General features: G+C 36.5%; 2 protein-coding genes across 2 annotated transcripts; one reads left to right on the forward strand and one right to left on the reverse strand.

The window, feature by feature from the left end:
* sgcb (sarcoglycan, beta (dystrophin-associated glycoprotein)) lies at positions 1 to 7074 on the reverse strand. Its single transcript, XM_059512945.1, has 6 exons — positions 6854 to 7074; positions 5314 to 5523; positions 4945 to 5130; positions 4651 to 4842; positions 4332 to 4463; positions 1 to 1540 (listed from the first exon to the last, which is right to left on the reverse strand). The coding sequence occupies exons 1-6, from the start codon at positions 6890 to 6892 to the stop codon at positions 1334 to 1336; spliced, it is 966 nt and encodes a 321-aa protein (XP_059368928.1). The 5' UTR covers positions 6893 to 7074; the 3' UTR covers positions 1 to 1333.
* A 719-nt stretch (positions 7075 to 7793) lies between these two features.
* Positions 7794 to 16942, forward strand: spata18 (spermatogenesis associated 18). Its single transcript, XM_059512946.1, has 12 exons — positions 7794 to 8256; positions 9906 to 10011; positions 10144 to 10259; positions 10448 to 10566; positions 11200 to 11295; positions 11662 to 11796; positions 11870 to 12101; positions 12308 to 12466; positions 12712 to 12887; positions 13124 to 13247; positions 13570 to 13635; positions 15918 to 16942. Exons 1-12 carry the CDS (start codon positions 8170 to 8172, stop codon positions 15972 to 15974), a joined length of 1473 nt encoding a protein of 490 aa, XP_059368929.1. The 5' UTR covers positions 7794 to 8169; the 3' UTR covers positions 15975 to 16942.
* The last annotated feature ends 203 nt before the right edge of the window (positions 16943 to 17145 follow it).

Genomic DNA, 17145 nt, shown 5'->3' on the forward strand with positions numbered 1-17145 from the left:
TTTTTTTCAATCAAAACCGCATTTGCATTTATTAACAAAAACACTGCAATATGAAAGCATTTTTTTTTGTGACTTCCCTTCTGACAATGTTGAAAAGATCTAAAACCACAGATAATCAGATGGTTTCAGATTAACAGACTAATCCATTATAGGGCTGAAAAGAAAGCCACATCTGACAGTCTCTAAAGATTTTTAGTTTGGACATCACAATAATACTGTGTTCAGAAATAACAATAAATACCACACATGTACCCAGATGAACTAGGCCAAGAAGGTTATATTGCACAACATATCACACTCAGGTAACTCAATTATATATCATAGAAGTTTCCTGTTTTTATCTTATTAAAAGATAACATACTGGTAAACACCTCTGAATGTTTCATAGTAATTTCTCATTAAGAAGGTGATTGGGCACTATAATACAAGCCTTGAAAATATGCTCCATGGTGATGCATCACTATCCACTGTTTCAGGATCAGACTTATAGTGTTACTTATATAAAATGCAGTTGCTGTGCTGATCCTGCTTCAGTGTAGATAAAAACAAAAAACAAACAAAAGAAAAAGGCAAAATCATGACCAAGTAAACATTTGTGTTATAAAAACCAACCCTGAAAAAATCTTAATGACATCTGAGCTGTTGAATAATATTGGCCACTTTAAATCCCCTCTTCTGAAGTCACTTTGGCCATGTAGCACTAGTCTTTCAGACCAAAGAATGGAGAAAGGTTTATAACCGAACTATTTTAACACTTGTATCAGTCAAACAACACCCCTCTTTTTATGTGCCCCTTTGATGGTTATTAATGACAGGAGGGGATAGTAAAAGAGAGTAATAATATTGATCAAAAAATCACTGGACTCAATTACTCTGTTACAATACAATATAAAAAGCACATGCAATGAAGGCTAAAAGCAGAAAGCTTAAAGGCTGTAAAACACTGAAGTGAGCCAATGACAATGCACAGAAAGCTCTCAGCCATAAAAGAAAAGAGTACTGTTTGTGCTGGGTCGGATTTATGGTTATAAGGGAGCCATTATCATAGAGGTATGCGTGTATGTGTATGTGTGTGTTCTTAGAACGCTAATAAAGCTGAGTGGGTTTGTAGAAAAAAACTGTCCTAGTGGGTGGGAGTGTTAGGGCAGATAGTGTGCATTTTTTGTGTATTGCATGTGTATACACTAATATTATAATTATTATCCAGTTTTTCAGAAAATAAAAAACTAAACATTTCCATCTTTGTATATTTTGGCAGTTCACACTAAATATTCATATGAAGGCATTAATGAGCATCTGTATGTGTTTTCCAGTGGTATTCCTTTCTCTTTCATTAGTGTGCTGCTCCACACGGATTGTCGGATGTTTGGCAGCCCATGTTGGGGTATTTGACCTGCACTCTGAACAGTGTCCCGTCTGCACACATGCAAAGTTTATACCTCTCCAGCCCTTCATTGAAGTACAGATCTCCTCCTGAAGAGGAGTTCGGTATACGTGAAGGACTGAACATAACTGAGCCATTCAGAATAATGCTGTTTTCCTGCACACAAAATAGAAAAAACAACATTCACACACTCTTATTTATGTTTAGATTATATACAGGTGCTGGTCATATAATTAGAATATCAACTTTGAATAATCAAAGTTGATTTATTTCACTAACTCTGTGAAACTTGTATATTATATCCATTCATTACACACAGACTGATATATTTAAAATGTTTATTTCTTTTAATTTTGATGATTATGACTGACAACTAAGGAAAATCTCAAATTCAGTATCTCAGAAAATTAGAATATTGTGAAAACGTTCAATATTGAAGACATCTGGTGCCACACTCTAATCAGCTAATTAACGCAAAACACCTGCAAAGGCCTTTAAATAGTCCCTCAGTCTAGTTCTGTAGGCTATACAATCATGGGGAAGACTGCTGACTTGACTGTTGTCCAAAAGACGACCATTGACACCTTGCACAAGGAGGGCAAGACACAGAAGGTCATTTCAAAAGAGGCTGGCTGTTCACAGAGATCTATGTCCAAGCACATTAATAGAGAGGCGAAGGGAAGGAAAAGATGTGGTAGAAAAATAGTGTACCAGCAATAGGGATAACCGCACCCTGGAGAGGATTGTGAAACAAAACCCATTAAAAAATGTGGGGGAGATTCACAAAGAGTGGACTGCAGCTGGAGTCAGTGCTTCAAGAACCACTATCCACAGACGTATGTAAGACATGGGTTTCAGCTGTTGCATTCCTTGTGTCAAGCCACTCTTGAACAACAGACAGCGTCAGAAGCATCTCACTTCAAAAAGGACTGGACTGCTGCTGAGTGGTTCAAAGTTATGTTCTCTGATGAAAGTAAATTTTGCATTTCCTTTGGAAATCAGGGTCCCAGAGTCTGGAGGAAGAGATGAGAGGCACACAATCCACGTTGCTTGAGGTCCAGTGTAAAGTTTCCACGTCAGTGATGGTTTGCGGTGCCATGTCATCTGCTGGTGTTGGTCCACTGTGTTTTCTGAGGTCCAAGGTCAACGCAGCCTTATACCAGGAAGTTTTAGAGCACTTCATGCTTCCTATTGCTGACCAACTTTATGGAGATGCAGATTTCATTTTCCAACAGGACTTGGCACCTGCACACAGTGACCTTAACCCCATAGAAAATCTATGGTATAAAGATATGATATGCCAGACCCAAAAATGCAGAAGAGCTAAATGCCACTATCAGAGAAACCTGGGCTCTCATAAAACCTGAGCAGTGCCACAGACTGATCGACTCCATGCCACACCACATTGCTGCAGTAATTCAGGCAAAAGGAGCCCCAACTAAGTATTGAGAGCTGTACATGCTCATACTTTTCAGTTGGCCAAGATTTCTAAAAATCCTTTCTTTGTATTGGTCTTAAGTAATATTCAAATTTTCTGAGATACAGAATTTGGGATTTTCCTTAGTTGTAATCATCAAAATTAAAAGAAATAAATATTTGAAATATATCAGTCTGTGTGTAATGTAAGTATTTAATATACAAGTTTCACTTTTTGAATGGAATTAGTAAAATAAATAAACTTTTTGATGATATTCTAATTATATGACCAGAACCTGTATATGTATGTGTGTGTATTAATCACATCCAAAATAAATGTTTAAACATACATACATACATACACACACACACACACCTGGATTCCCATAGGTTTATGGCTTGGGGTTCTGTTTATTTTTTCTGTTTTTATATTTCTGGACTCCTTTTTAATGGTTAAATTAAATTGTATTTATCAAAAAAAAAAAATCATAAAACTTAAACAATTTAATATCAATTTATATTATTTTCATCCTTATGTTTTATTTATATCAAATTCTGTTTTTTAGCATGTCTAATTATTTGAAAGCATAAATACAAGTTTCATGTATTCTTACAATAGCCTAATGATTTTTTCCCTCAGAAATTCTGTGTTGTGTATTTACATTTTTTAGGAATAAAACAGTAATTTAATTTATCTTTTAATTAATGACATTAAATTTAGTTTTTGGTAAATAAAGGAGATTTAATACTACAATTAAAAAAGTGAAGAAATATTGTATAATTATTCATTAAAATTAAGGTTTTAATAATTTTAATAGTAATAGTAGTAGCCTATTACGCACATTCTACTGAACAACAGTAATATATTTTTGCTGCAATGTATTCAAGTTAAACCGAACTTTTATTTTGATGGGTTGCCATGAATACCTTTACATTTCTGTGTGTATATGATATTAGAATATTTTATTTAAATTAAATTGTAAAATGGTCACGTAGTGATTCTCAGAGCAGTTCTGTAACTGTTGTTCATGTATTGTGTGTGTGTGTGTGTGTGTGTGTGTGTGCGTGCGTGCGCATCGGGGGAACTCCGCTGTGCACGATGCAGAGAGCGTGACCATATAATGTTGAGACAGGAATGACATTCCATCGTTTAAATAAGATAAATAACATGAGGCTATTTAGTTTGTTTAATAAAAGAACAAAGGTACATTTAATATTATTTACCTGTAGAGAAAATAATATAATATATTAAATAAAATCAACTTGACCTTCCAGGGGGGCGGGGGGTGTCGTTGGAGGGACGGGTCGCCCCCTAATATGGAAGGGGACAAACACTGCATGTATGTGTATGTGTGTGTATTTATATATACACAATAAATATACACAGTAAATGTATTATGTAAACACAAACTTTTACTTTGGATGTGATTAATCACATCCAATTGTTTGACAGTCCTAGAAAAAAATGTCAATTAAGTTGACTTGCATATACAAATTTAAGGAAAACTTTTCAACGCTTTTAACTACTTACTGCTTTTAGCTCAATGTCCCCACCCATGCTGAACTCCACAGTTTTGCCCATGATGTAAACTCCCTCGTTGCCACGAATAATGGCCTTACCATCACCTTTGATAGTGAGGTCAGATGATGCATTGCTGGTGATCTGCAAAAGATGGCAGTGAGTCACTGTACAAACACACCTCAGGCTTGACTAATCAAAAGACGTAGATTAAGACGATCATAAATCTCATATTAAGACTTTCCATAGATAAGACTTGTCCTGACATGTAAGTGATGTATGCCGTGTGATAAAGATTCTACTCAATTATTGAGTCAGGTCTGTTGCTCACTCTCTCAGTAGAGGCTTTCTTCACGTTGAGAACCTTGACCTCTTTGGGCAGGTGGAACTCGTGGTTGTCAAAGTCAGTGCTAAAGAAAGTCGTCTGAGTGCGGGGGTCAGTGAACGAGATGCCTAAATCGCTGACGATAGACGTCTTATCTTCCTCTAAGCAAAGTTTGGTGTTGCCCTGCTGGAACACCACCTGTAACTCACACAGAGAACACCTAAATCAATACACTTTCTCATGTCATCACTCAGAGCATACAGACTTGTTGAAAGAAAGTCAGATTCTATGCTGACTGACTGGGTTATTGTTGCCAGTAATGACGAGGTCCTGGTCCTTCCTGCCGCCCACTGTGCTCTTGTGTAGTGGATGGATCACGCCCATATCGGCCTTCTGTTTGAAGCGTAGCAGTCCACTCTCATGAAACTCCATACTTTCACAACCTCCAGGACCTATCCGTATCACTGTCCATATCACCAGCGTTATCTAGAAAACACAGATAATGTATAACAGTCTCTTTATTCAGTGAGCAGTAGAGATTTAACTCAAATTATATGATATTTTTAAAAACATTATTTGATGCTATGATGAATTTTAAATATAGTATAAAACGATAGCATATCCTATCATATTAGTATCACAGACCCAACAAAGAACCAGTAAACTCACAATGAGGTTGATGAGCGCAAGCAGAAAAAGGAGGATGATTATGCCAATGGCAATGATGCCCTTGCGACCCCTCAGTCCTGTTTTGTGAAGTCTCTCCTCTTCAATCGGAATATATCCAGCCCTAAAATTACTGTTGTGCTCTTTATTAACTGATCTGCGCTCGATAGCCTTCTCCCTCATAGACTTCTTCACCGGTGCATTTGAGATTTCCTTTGGATATGAGGAAAAATAAGATGGTACATTAGTTGGTACAATTATTGTCTGTTACTGCACATTTACTAGACACTCCATTACTGCCACAAGAGGATTACCAAACAAGAACCCCTTCAAAATATAGCAGTACTCCACTAGCTTTACTTAAATAATTTGCTAAATTACAATTAAGATATTTGGGTGTAAAATTTAAATTATGCCAGTACGTATCCAATTATTATGGGAGCCCATATACTTAAGCCACACTTAAAATGTAACATTTTTCTGAGTATTTCTATTCCAAATACATTCAACCAACTGTTTTCAAGGTTAATTTTTAGCAGATACATGAACTCAGTTATCCTCAAGTTCACACAGGTGTAATGGCATAATAACTAACTATATAGAAACATTTATCATGTTCACTAATGAATGACAACCAAACAATGTCAAAACACTTTTAAATTTTAATTTAAACAACACATATCTTTTATGTAATAACATTTTATCACGTTGTATAATTTAATTCCTAGCATATCTATTTTGAATATGCTTACAATAAATATCATTTCAGTTTAATATTTTATTATATTTTAACCATTTATATTTAATCATGTAACTCAATGTTTGTTTTAAGCATGTCTTACATGCTGTAATACTTTTGGGACTAGTATCATAGTGTTTAATAATAATACTTCATATTCTCAGTACTTAATAGTTTGTTCTATTTTATCTCTTGGAGTATTTAGTATATACAATTTTGGATAGAGCACTTAAATAGCAACAATTGATTTTAAACCTGAGTTACTTTCGGTACAAGGGAGTCTGATTGTCTGATGTGGGAATATGCAAAAAATAACATAAATCTCATCCTATTACAACAATTTCTCTTTTTCCCCAGCTATATGCGTATTCTTTTAGATTTAACTAACACTACACATTAATTAACAATAAGCACATTCGTGCTGTTAGTGTGGCGGCTAAAAAAGAAAGCAGTGTTGCTGTCTTCAGGAATGCAGCAGACGAGTCCGTGTGTCTGACTGTGTCTGCCTAAAAATAAATGACACGCAGCCCTTTCCTCTGAACACGAGGGAATGGTTTTATTTTAAAGCTCCAAAGCATCACCCTCCAGTATAACCACAGCAAACTCTAACCCTGCAATAATGAGTCCATTTTTCCATAAACGGACTGGGCATAAATCGCGCAGATGGTCGTTATTCATTCACATACATCGACATAGACATCATTACAGTCTTAAAGTTATTATACATCGCTCGTTTTAACGCTCAAACTCGCTTGAAAAGCACTGTAAATGAGAAAACATTCACAATTCACATTGAAAACAGACCTGCTCCGACGCCATGTTGACCCTCCCTCTCTCTCCCATACAGCAGCACTGACAGCTTCACACACAGGAGAGGAGAAACCACTGCGAGGGAACCGTTATACAAACAATAGTTCCAAACTGACAAACCTTCACGTGGATGATTCACTTCAATCCTGGCTAAATAAAATTTAGAATGAAATTTCCCATAAATATAGGCTAGTGTTGAAGAAATTAATTACTTTTAAGGGAGCACTAACTATGTGAGATGGTTTGTTCCTCCGCTATAAAGAGCCAGTTATGACGATGAGCATAGACGGTTGTGACTCGCCGTATAAGGAAAGTACTAGAGCATATCATAAAATGAAAATGACAAGAAACGCCTGCTAAAATATTTTTTTCTGTTATGTTTTTACATCAAATATTTTTACAATTTTGTTTACATTGAAGAAAAAATGTTCGTAGTATTAACAGAAAAAATACAACAAATGGTGAATGACAACCAAAGACATATATACAATATATTGTTAAATATGTTTTTATCCCCCAAAAAGTAAAATTATGAATTAACTAAGAATTTTCAGACTACTTTTACAGTAAAATATTGTTACAATTGTTTTAAATGAGTCATTTTTTTTTCCTGCGTAAACTGTCTGTTTCCCTGTCTGTTTATTTATTTATTTAAATATAAAGGGATCTGTTATGTGTGCATTTGGGTGTTTTGTGTTGCAGTTATGCTATTTATTTAACGTTTATTGAATTATTTTAGTAACCAATGTGTTACTTCTTTGTTTTACTAGGTCACACTTGCGGGATAACTTAATGAAGTCTTGCAACAGTTACAATGCAATACTAGAAATTTCATTATTTTCATTTAATTTGAGATCAGGATCCAGAGGCTTGTAATTTTGACACGAGATATAACTTTAAATGATGGAAAATCAATTAAGGCATTACACCTGTCTTTCAAGAGCATGTAAATAAAGATCTTCCTGCACTTGGCATCTGACACCCACTTAACAGTGTGAGATTTCATCACTGAGAACTGAGCTTCACCTTCAGACGGAGACACCGAGTAACATAATAAGAGGCCGTGTTACAAAAAAACCCAGCTCGTATGGTTTAGGCTGTCCACATTGTGCTTATACAGCTATATTTCCTCAAACTGAGAAGTCTAGTAAACCGTTGCTACAACTGAAAGCGCGTCCATGGTTTCGGCGAAGGTTGAGGATGTGAATGGTGGGCTTTTACGAGCAGTATAAATACAAAGAGCGTAGTCTCGCGCTGGATTAAGTGCGCTGGGACGTCCTGAAGCAGGATTACAGCAGAGATCTGCAGCTATGGCTGACACTTTACGACGACTGGTCAACTCATCTCCGTATGGTGTTTTGCAGGACAAACTTGAAGCTTGGTACAAAGACTATCAAGTAAGTCATCAATAATTCAAGCTGCACTTAGTCTGTGATCAACCACAATAGTAGTAGACTTTATATTTTAGTCAGGTATGCGTATAATATCAAGTGCACAAATTCAGGATGCACTGTTTTCAGGTTGTGGTATTTGAGACACTGTCTGGGGACTGTTTTCTCCACATGTATTTAAACTATTTCGAGTTTTCGAGTTTATATAGAGTTTTGCACAACTCAGAATGCACAGTAACCTGACGTAAGATGTTAGATGGCAGTAATATACTGGAGTCGTTGCCAAGCTCCCTGAATTAATATGCGCAATGGTGTCCTGCATTGTGCTTTTATAACAACAGACTTGAGTCGTAATATTTGCTTTATTACATTGCTTTTGCGGCAGAGTTTGGTTTCTATGGACGCTCGTTGTCAGGACAACTGGGACTCCATTCCTGAGCACTTCTGATTGGCTTAGAGCAAACGTGCGCGCTCCCGTCAGGCTTTTGTTTCCGAATGGAGGGGGTGGAGTTTCTACTCTCTTCGTGTGCAATTAAAATTCATCTTCAAAATGTACAATCTATAGGGACTTAGATTTTAACTACACATGGGTCAGTGAAGCGTAGCTTATTTTATTTATCATTAATTTATTCTATAAAAATACGTTAAGAAATTAAAGTCAAGTAGAATGTGTCGAGAAGAGATTAGCCCAAATTATTTTTTTTATATGCTAAACATGTTTTTAGTAATTCAGATATTTTTGTGGGTCGGACCCTAACTGAAATTTAGTAGTTTGACATACTCTTTTACAATTTCTTTAAAAATTAAGCAGTTTTACTTCAAAATAAGTGTGACAAGAAGCTATTTTGTTTTAATTAGAAATGTAAAAATTACACTTAAATTAAAAGTTATTAGTATATATATATATATATATATATATATATATATATATATATATATATATATATATATATATATATATATATATATACACACACACACACACACAAACACGTTTGTTTTTGTGAAAAGTGGGGACATCCCATAGGCGTAATGGTTTTTATACTGTACAAACTGCATATTCTATGGCCCTACACCAACCCTACACCTAAACCTAACCCTCACAGGAAACTTTGTGCATTTTTACTTTCTCAAAAAAACAAATTCTGTATGATTTATAAGCGTTTAGAAAAATGGGGACATGGGTTATGTCTTCATAAGTCACCCTCTCCTTGTAATACCTGTGTCATACCCATGTCATTATACAAAGTTTTATATATATATATATATATATATATATATATATATGTGTGTGTGTGTGTGTGTGTGTGTGTGTGTGTGTGTATATATATATATATTGTAATAGCCTGAATGCACTGTAACTTGCTTTGGATAAAAGCATCTGCTAAATGCATAAATATAGCCTATATGTAATTTGAAATATCAGTATGAGTTTTTGTATACCTATTTGTCACTATTAGCAAAGCATTATTGCAATGGCAAAAATGAAAAGGTATTGTTTTCATACTACTTGATCAGGAAGTGCGATATCCGATTCAGCCCATTGCTGCAGTTTGGGGGCGTTTCCACAAATGCTGCTTCACTTGTCGCTGTTAGTTTCATACTAACTTCCTATACCTCATCTTATAACATCCTTTGGTCATATTTTCTCACAGGTGTTCTCTTGTGACCAGAACCTGAATAGGTGCTGTGAGCTAGTGGAGCTCACCTCTAAGATTCAGGGTCAGTTGTTCACCATACTCAACCTTACAGCACAAGAAGGTAACAAATGGACCTGCCCCTATCTTTAACAGTATAATCTCATTCACCTTTAGCATGTCACATGGTTATTTCCTCTAGCTGACCATTTAACAATACCATTCAAGCTGATTCTCTGTCCTCTTCCTTCCTCAGGGGGACATTATTCAGGTGTAGACACACTGAAATCTCGCCTTTTGCCATGGCTTGGCTCTTGCTTCACCATTGCAGCTTCGTCTGTCTCCGCAGATACCAGCCTTAGCCTCATTCAGGTCAGACGGATATCCAGAATACTCTGCTGCTGTCTTTAACATTTGTTCCACATGTTAGCAACCACCAGTATGTGTTTTGTGTATAATGGTTGTTCATCAGTGAAATAACTATTCTGAGTAGCCATACCTGCATGCATGTGTGTGTTTCTCTGTGTTGGCGCTTGTATACTTTTGTGTTTGCCAATCAGGAATCTGTGGATAAAGATCGGAAGATTCGTGAACTATCCTCAGTTCATGAGAGCGACATGCACAAAATAGAAGACAAGCTGTGTTCTACACGTATGGAGTTGGACACAGTTAAACAGGAGTCGGTATCAATTCTACTAACAATTAGATAATTGGTGCTAAGAGTGTCAGTAAGGATATGAAGTTCTGTATGATAAAATTACCACCATCCTAATCAGGGTGCAATTTGTTGAAAAACAGAGGTATTGGGGAATATACTGTATAGTATGCTTACATGCACCCAAAAAGTCTGTCAGTAATCTGATTGAAAAGCCTTCATGTAAACACCTTTCTAACTTTTATATTATGGATTACAAACTGGTCAATTTTGAGGAAACTGGATATTTATTCATATTTTTGCTAAATAATAAGCTCTTCTGACATATTTTTCAAATTTTTTGGGTAGGTCATCAAGGTTAAAACAGCAGTTATACTAAGCTCCGGTGATATTATAGCCATGGCTTTGCATATGTGAGGCACTGCATATGTACTCAAGTTTAGTTCAGAAAACATAAATGCACATGTAAATTAAAGTGTGAATTGGATTGCAAAGTTAAGGACCTCATATAAACAGAACCCTAACCCCTGACAAATTGCACCCTGATCCTACACAACACACAATACATTGTAATACAGACATGCTTAAGAACCAGTGTTACATTTTATACTCCATACAAATCAATCAAAGTCAGTTGTATTGTTTATTTGATTCCAGGCTTGCTGACACCCAGATTGAACTGGACTCCACAAAGAATAAATCTGCAACCACCCTCTTGGCCACAGAGGATGAAATACTACATCTAAAGGCAGAGTGAGTCAGAGATGGTGAACGTTTGTCTAATGTCTGTTTTTCTCTTTGTGGATTAAACCATAAAAGAACAATAAATGGGTTGCACTTTATTTTACAGTACGTGTACTAACATGTACTTATAGTGTACTTACAGTGTATTTATCTAAGAAAGTTCTGGTAATACAAGGTAACTACATGGGGTAGGGTTAGGTTTAGGGGTAGGTTCAGAGTTAGTACCTAGTTATTACATAGTTATTGTAATTACTATAATAAGTACATAGTATGTACATGAGAAACAGGACTGTAAAATAAAGTGTTACCAATAAATGTTTGCGAATTTTAAATGTATTTTTTTTGTTAAATTACCGAATGATGTATTTGTGTCAGCTTGCGAGTTGCTCAAGATCAGGTTGATCTGTATAAGAGAAAGCTGGATATACTTGATGACTATGAGAGGCAGGTCAGAATCCTACGAGACGAGATCTCGTTTCTCACTGCTGAAAAAACTGTTCTACAGGAGAGGTACGTTTGACCTCGTTGCTTAGAGTAAATGAGACTTAATCAAGCCTAGCTTACTCTCTTGGCTCATTTACAGATTGGTCAGGAGCTGTTCACCTAGTCCTCTTCCCCGCCGTAGTCGCTCCGTTAGCCCTGTGAGGGGTGAGTCTCCTACACGCGCACAGCTCACCAGTTCCTCTCGGCACGCACGGCTGGTGTCCCGCTTCTCAGACCTGTACGCCACAGAGAGACTGGAGTCCCAGAGTCTCCTGCGCAGATACATCGACGACCTGGAAACAGTCCAGAGGATCCTTTTTATCGCTGTTGTGGTAAGAATAATGCTGGTTACCTATTTCCATCCCGTGATAACCACTAGTGTAGACTAGTAATAAAGTTATGGTGCTTTAGTAAAGTAAAGAACACAGCAGTTACTTAATTTGAACTAATCTGATCCAAAATTAAAAAGAAATTATATTATATTATATGCTGATGCTGTATTATATGCTGTATTATAATAATTTGTATTTTCAAAAAGGAATCATTCCAGGCTGCCAAGATGGCCTATCGGCAGTTTAAATCACGTGTGAGGAAGACACTTTCCTCCACTCACATTGGTCCTGAGAGTCTGGAGGATGCAGTGGTGGATTACATTGTGAGAAATCTGGATCTGTATGACGTGCAGACAAGCGTTAATGTAAGTTTGACCATGGTTGCAATACATTTTGTGATTAATTGTGGTAGCTCTGAAATTCGAAATGTTTTTCATGTCATTTATTGTTATTTATTATAAGTCTATTTATTATATAGCATTTTTTATTGTAACGGTATATTTTATTTTTAATAGTTTAAGTAACAACACTGCTAGGTTCATATAAATGTAGTTCTCTTTTGTGTTGTTGAATAAAATTTAATTTGTTCATTGTTCATTTCCATCTACAGGATGTGATAAATGCGATGAACGTAAACCCACGCATCTCATTCCCTCCTGAGGTGGACTTTGTTCTGATCAGTAGCTTCATTAGGGAAGCATGTCGAATAGCATTCGCTATGCAGACTCTGGACCCAGCACTGGACCTGGCCTTCAGCTCAGATGGAGAACTCTACAGTGATGTTAAGTGAGTGGAGCTAATAAATCAGACATACTCACACACACACACACACACACACACACACACACACACACACACACACACACACACACACACACACACACACACACACACACACACACACACACACACACCTCAACACATAGCAAGGGTCTTGAGATGCACCTTTTATCTCCTCACACACAGAATTTAAAAATCCAGAACTTTTTCATAGGTGTATATTACACTTCTCTTCCTCTCAGGTACAGGCGCAGCTTTGACTCGGAGTTCACCGCTCCACTTGTGGCGCATCATGTGTGGCCTGCACTGTTGGAGGGAGACACGGTCATACTGAAGGGAGAGGCGGTCACTAGGAGAGGAGCTCTGGTATGTGGAGGCTATTCAGAGAAAAGCAATCAAAATAGCATTCATACTAGTCACAACAACAATTAAAAAAAGAAGAAGAAATAAACTTATCTAAAATAATTTTTTTGTGGATATTTTTGTTAATACTTTTTAATAAATTGTATGCATTATTGTTAAAGAACTATTACATTGGTAAATATAAATAAATATAAATGAATACTATTATAAATGATTAAACATAAAAAATGTTTAGGAGTTTAAAACTGACTAAAACTTAATGAACTGAATTGAATAGAAATTTTCAAAGAAACTGAACTGATGTTTGTGTGGATGTTTTGTCTAGTGGAGAAGCAGGAGTCGTAGCTCCAGTCCTGTTCGCTCTCGCTCAGGAAGCCCCAGCCGCACATTTGTGAGTTTCTACTGACAACTCCAGCAGTTAGTCTTCCAATTCAAGGAATAATTCACATACAAATATTAAATTGTCATTATTTACACACCTTTACATTTTTTGAAACTTGTATGAGTTTCTTGTTTCTATGGGACATAAAGTTATTTATAGCAGAATGTTTAAAGGTGCTGTTTTCTTTATAATGAAAGTGACTTGTGTCCAAAGCTGTCAAGCAAGATTTTCAGTGAATAATGATTTAAGTCAGCCTGTTGCTCACACAAAGCGATCATATTTTTATAGTTAATTTATGGTGCGTTTTGGAGCTTGACAACCCATAGTCCCCATCCACTTTCACTGCATGAAAGAGAGCAGCTTAGACTTTCTGCTAAACCTCTGCTTTTATGCTTGATCCAGGTTTAAAATGAGGGTGAATAAATTGTCAGAATTTTCATTTTGTTGCAAACTATTCCTTAAACATTCCCGAAAGTACACAAGAAAAACTATATAGTCCACAATATACAGGTCCTTCTCAAAAAATTAGCATATTGTGATAAAGTTCATTATTTTCCATAATGTAATGATAAAAATTAAACTTTCATATATTTTAGATTCATTGCACACCAACTGAAATATTTCAGTTCTTTTATTGTTTTAATACTGATGATTTTGGCATACAGCTCATGAAAACCCAAAATTCCTGTCTCAAAAAATTAGCATATCATGAAAAGGTTCTCTAAACAAGCTATTAACCTAATCATCTGAATCAACTAATTAACTCTAAACACCTGCAAAAGATTCCTGATGCTTTTAAAAACTCCCAGCCTGGTTCATTACTCAAAACCACAATCATGGGTAAGACTGCCGACCTGACTGCTGTCCAGAAGGCCATCATTGGCACCCTCAAGCAAGAGGGTTAGACACAGAAAGAAATTTCTGAACGAACAGGCTGTTCCCAGAGTGCTGTATCAAGGCACCTCAGTGGGAAGTCTGTGGGAAGGAAAAAGTGTGGCAAAAAACACTGCCCAACGAGAAGAGGTGACCGGACCCTGAGGAAGATTGTGGAGAAGGACCGATTCCAGACCTTGGGGGACCTGCGGAAGCAGTGGACTGAGTCTGGAGTAGAAACATCCAGAGCCACCGTGCACAGGCGTGTGCAGGAAATGGGCTACAGGTGCCGCATTCCCCAGGTCAAGCCACTTTTGAACCAGAAACAGCGACAGAAGCGCCTGACCTGGGCTACAGAGAAGCAGCACTGGACTTTTGGACAAATTTTGCATGTCATTCGGAAATCAAGGTGCCAGAGTCTGGAGGAAGACTGGGGAGAAGGAAATGCCAAAATGCCTGAAGTCCAGTGTCAAGTACCCACAGTCAGTGATGGTCTGGGGTGCCATGTCAGCTGCTGGTGTTGGTCCACTGTGTTTTATCAAGGGCAGGGTCAATGCAGCTAGCTATCAGGAGATTTTGAAGCACTTCATGCTTCCATCTGCTGAAAAGCTTTATGGAGATGAAGATTTCATTTTTCAGCACGACCTGGCACCTGCTCACAGTGCCAAAACCACTGGTAAATGGTTTACTGACAATGGTATTACTGTGCTCAATTGGCCTGCCAACTCTCCTGACCTGAACCCCATAGAGAATCTGTGGGATATTGTGATGAGAAAGTTGAGGGACGCAAGACCCAACACTCTGGATGAGCTTAAGGCCGCTATCGAAGCATCCTGGGCCTCCATGACACCTCAGCAGTGCCACAGGCTGATTGCCTCCATGCCACGCCGCATTGAAGCAGTCATTTCTGCAAAAGGATTCCTGACAAAGTATTGAGTGCGTAACTGAACATAATTATTTGAAGGTTGACTTTTTTTGTATTAAAAACACTTTTCTTTTATTGGTCGGATGAAATATGCTAATTTTTTGAGATAGGAATTTTGGGTTTTCATCACCTGCCAAAATCATCAGTATTAAAACAATAAAAGACCTGAAATATTTCAGTTGGTGTGCAATGAATCTAAAATATATGAAAGTTTAATTTTTATCATTACATTATGGAAAATAATGAACTTTATCACAATATGCTAATTTTTGAGAAGGAATTTCAGAAGGACCTGTAGTATACAGTTCACAATTCACTGTGTGCATTAGTTTAGAAATTAAGTTTTCTTCATTTTCTTGCACATGCTTCCTCACTGAGTCTGTGGGTTAGTACAACTTCTTTGCAAATTCTTTTATTCTACTGTGGAATTCTTACAAAATAATTTCTGCTGTCTTTTGAGTTGTCTCACTTTCTCTCTCTGTCTCTCTGTCAGATGCCCAGTCGTAGTCGAAGCCCTTCCCCTGGACGTCTCTCAAGTAATCGACTTTAAAGTTAGATACCTGACCTCACTTCACGCTGGATACAGATCCAAACAGAAGCAGAATAATCAAAACATTATTATTTTTTTTTCCAGTTTTAACATATTCTTTTTTATGTGTGGGATGAATTAGAAACTACAGTGGAAAACAGTTACCTTTATTACTGACTCTGTACCTATGAAGAATGGAGTCATTGTCATTTTTAAACAGAAAGCACTATTTACAAGCTCCACATTAATATTCTGAGTGGACTGCACTTGACTGCACTTGATTTGATTGGCCAGTTAAACCTTAATTATATTTGATCAGCACCATGAATACGCATTATACTGATCTGTGACTCAAAGTGAGGGAACAGCTCTCTAAACGTTAACATTTTACTCGGTGAGTCTAACAGGACCATTGCACATTGCACTACCATTTTTTTATTCATATTTGTAATACATTTTTGAATGGTGGTGTATGTGCTTGTTAAGGTGCTCTGTTTATCTGTGATAACTCCTTTAAGGTGCTATTCTTTATCATTTTTAGTGTGCAGTGTTTTCATACATATATATGTGATTTTTATTTATACAGTAGGAAATAGAAAATCTGTTGTCTTCGAAGTCACACCTGCACACCAGCACTTTTGTAATTCGGATTCCCTATAGAATATTAATTGTCTCTTTTTTTAATTTTTATTTCTGTCATCACTCTGCATAAAAGTGCTGTATGTGAAGTGTTTCTACTTAACTGTAGTACATAATCTGTAGACACTAAAACAATATTTTACAGAATTCATTGAATGTATTTTCCCTCTAAGGCCACTTTTAATGTAAATTTGTATTTTTTCCTAATGTTGGTGTTATTATTATTATTTTTTTTTTATTGGGTGCAAAAGAATCAGACTGCAGTGTTACAGTATAAGTTTAAGGGTGCTCAGTCTGTTCTTCTGTCATGGTTACTCAAATCATTTATTAAATTTGTCTAAACGTACAAATATGTTTAAGTGTGATTCATTAGTAACAGACCTAAAACTTTTGCTTTATGGTTATTTGGTTATTGTTAAACAGATATTTTCATACAGTAAAATAATTTATCTGAGTGCAAATAATAAAACACAAAAAATTATTCAACATGGCTGTGTATGCATAATATTACTTAGTTTTCCTTGAATCATAATAGAGTATATGAAGGAAGCCA

The sequence above is a fragment of the Carassius carassius genome, chromosome 27 (genome assembly GCF_963082965.1).
Source record: "Carassius carassius chromosome 27, fCarCar2.1, whole genome shotgun sequence".
NCBI classification, from domain to species: Eukaryota; Metazoa; Chordata; class Actinopteri; order Cypriniformes; family Cyprinidae; genus Carassius; species Carassius carassius.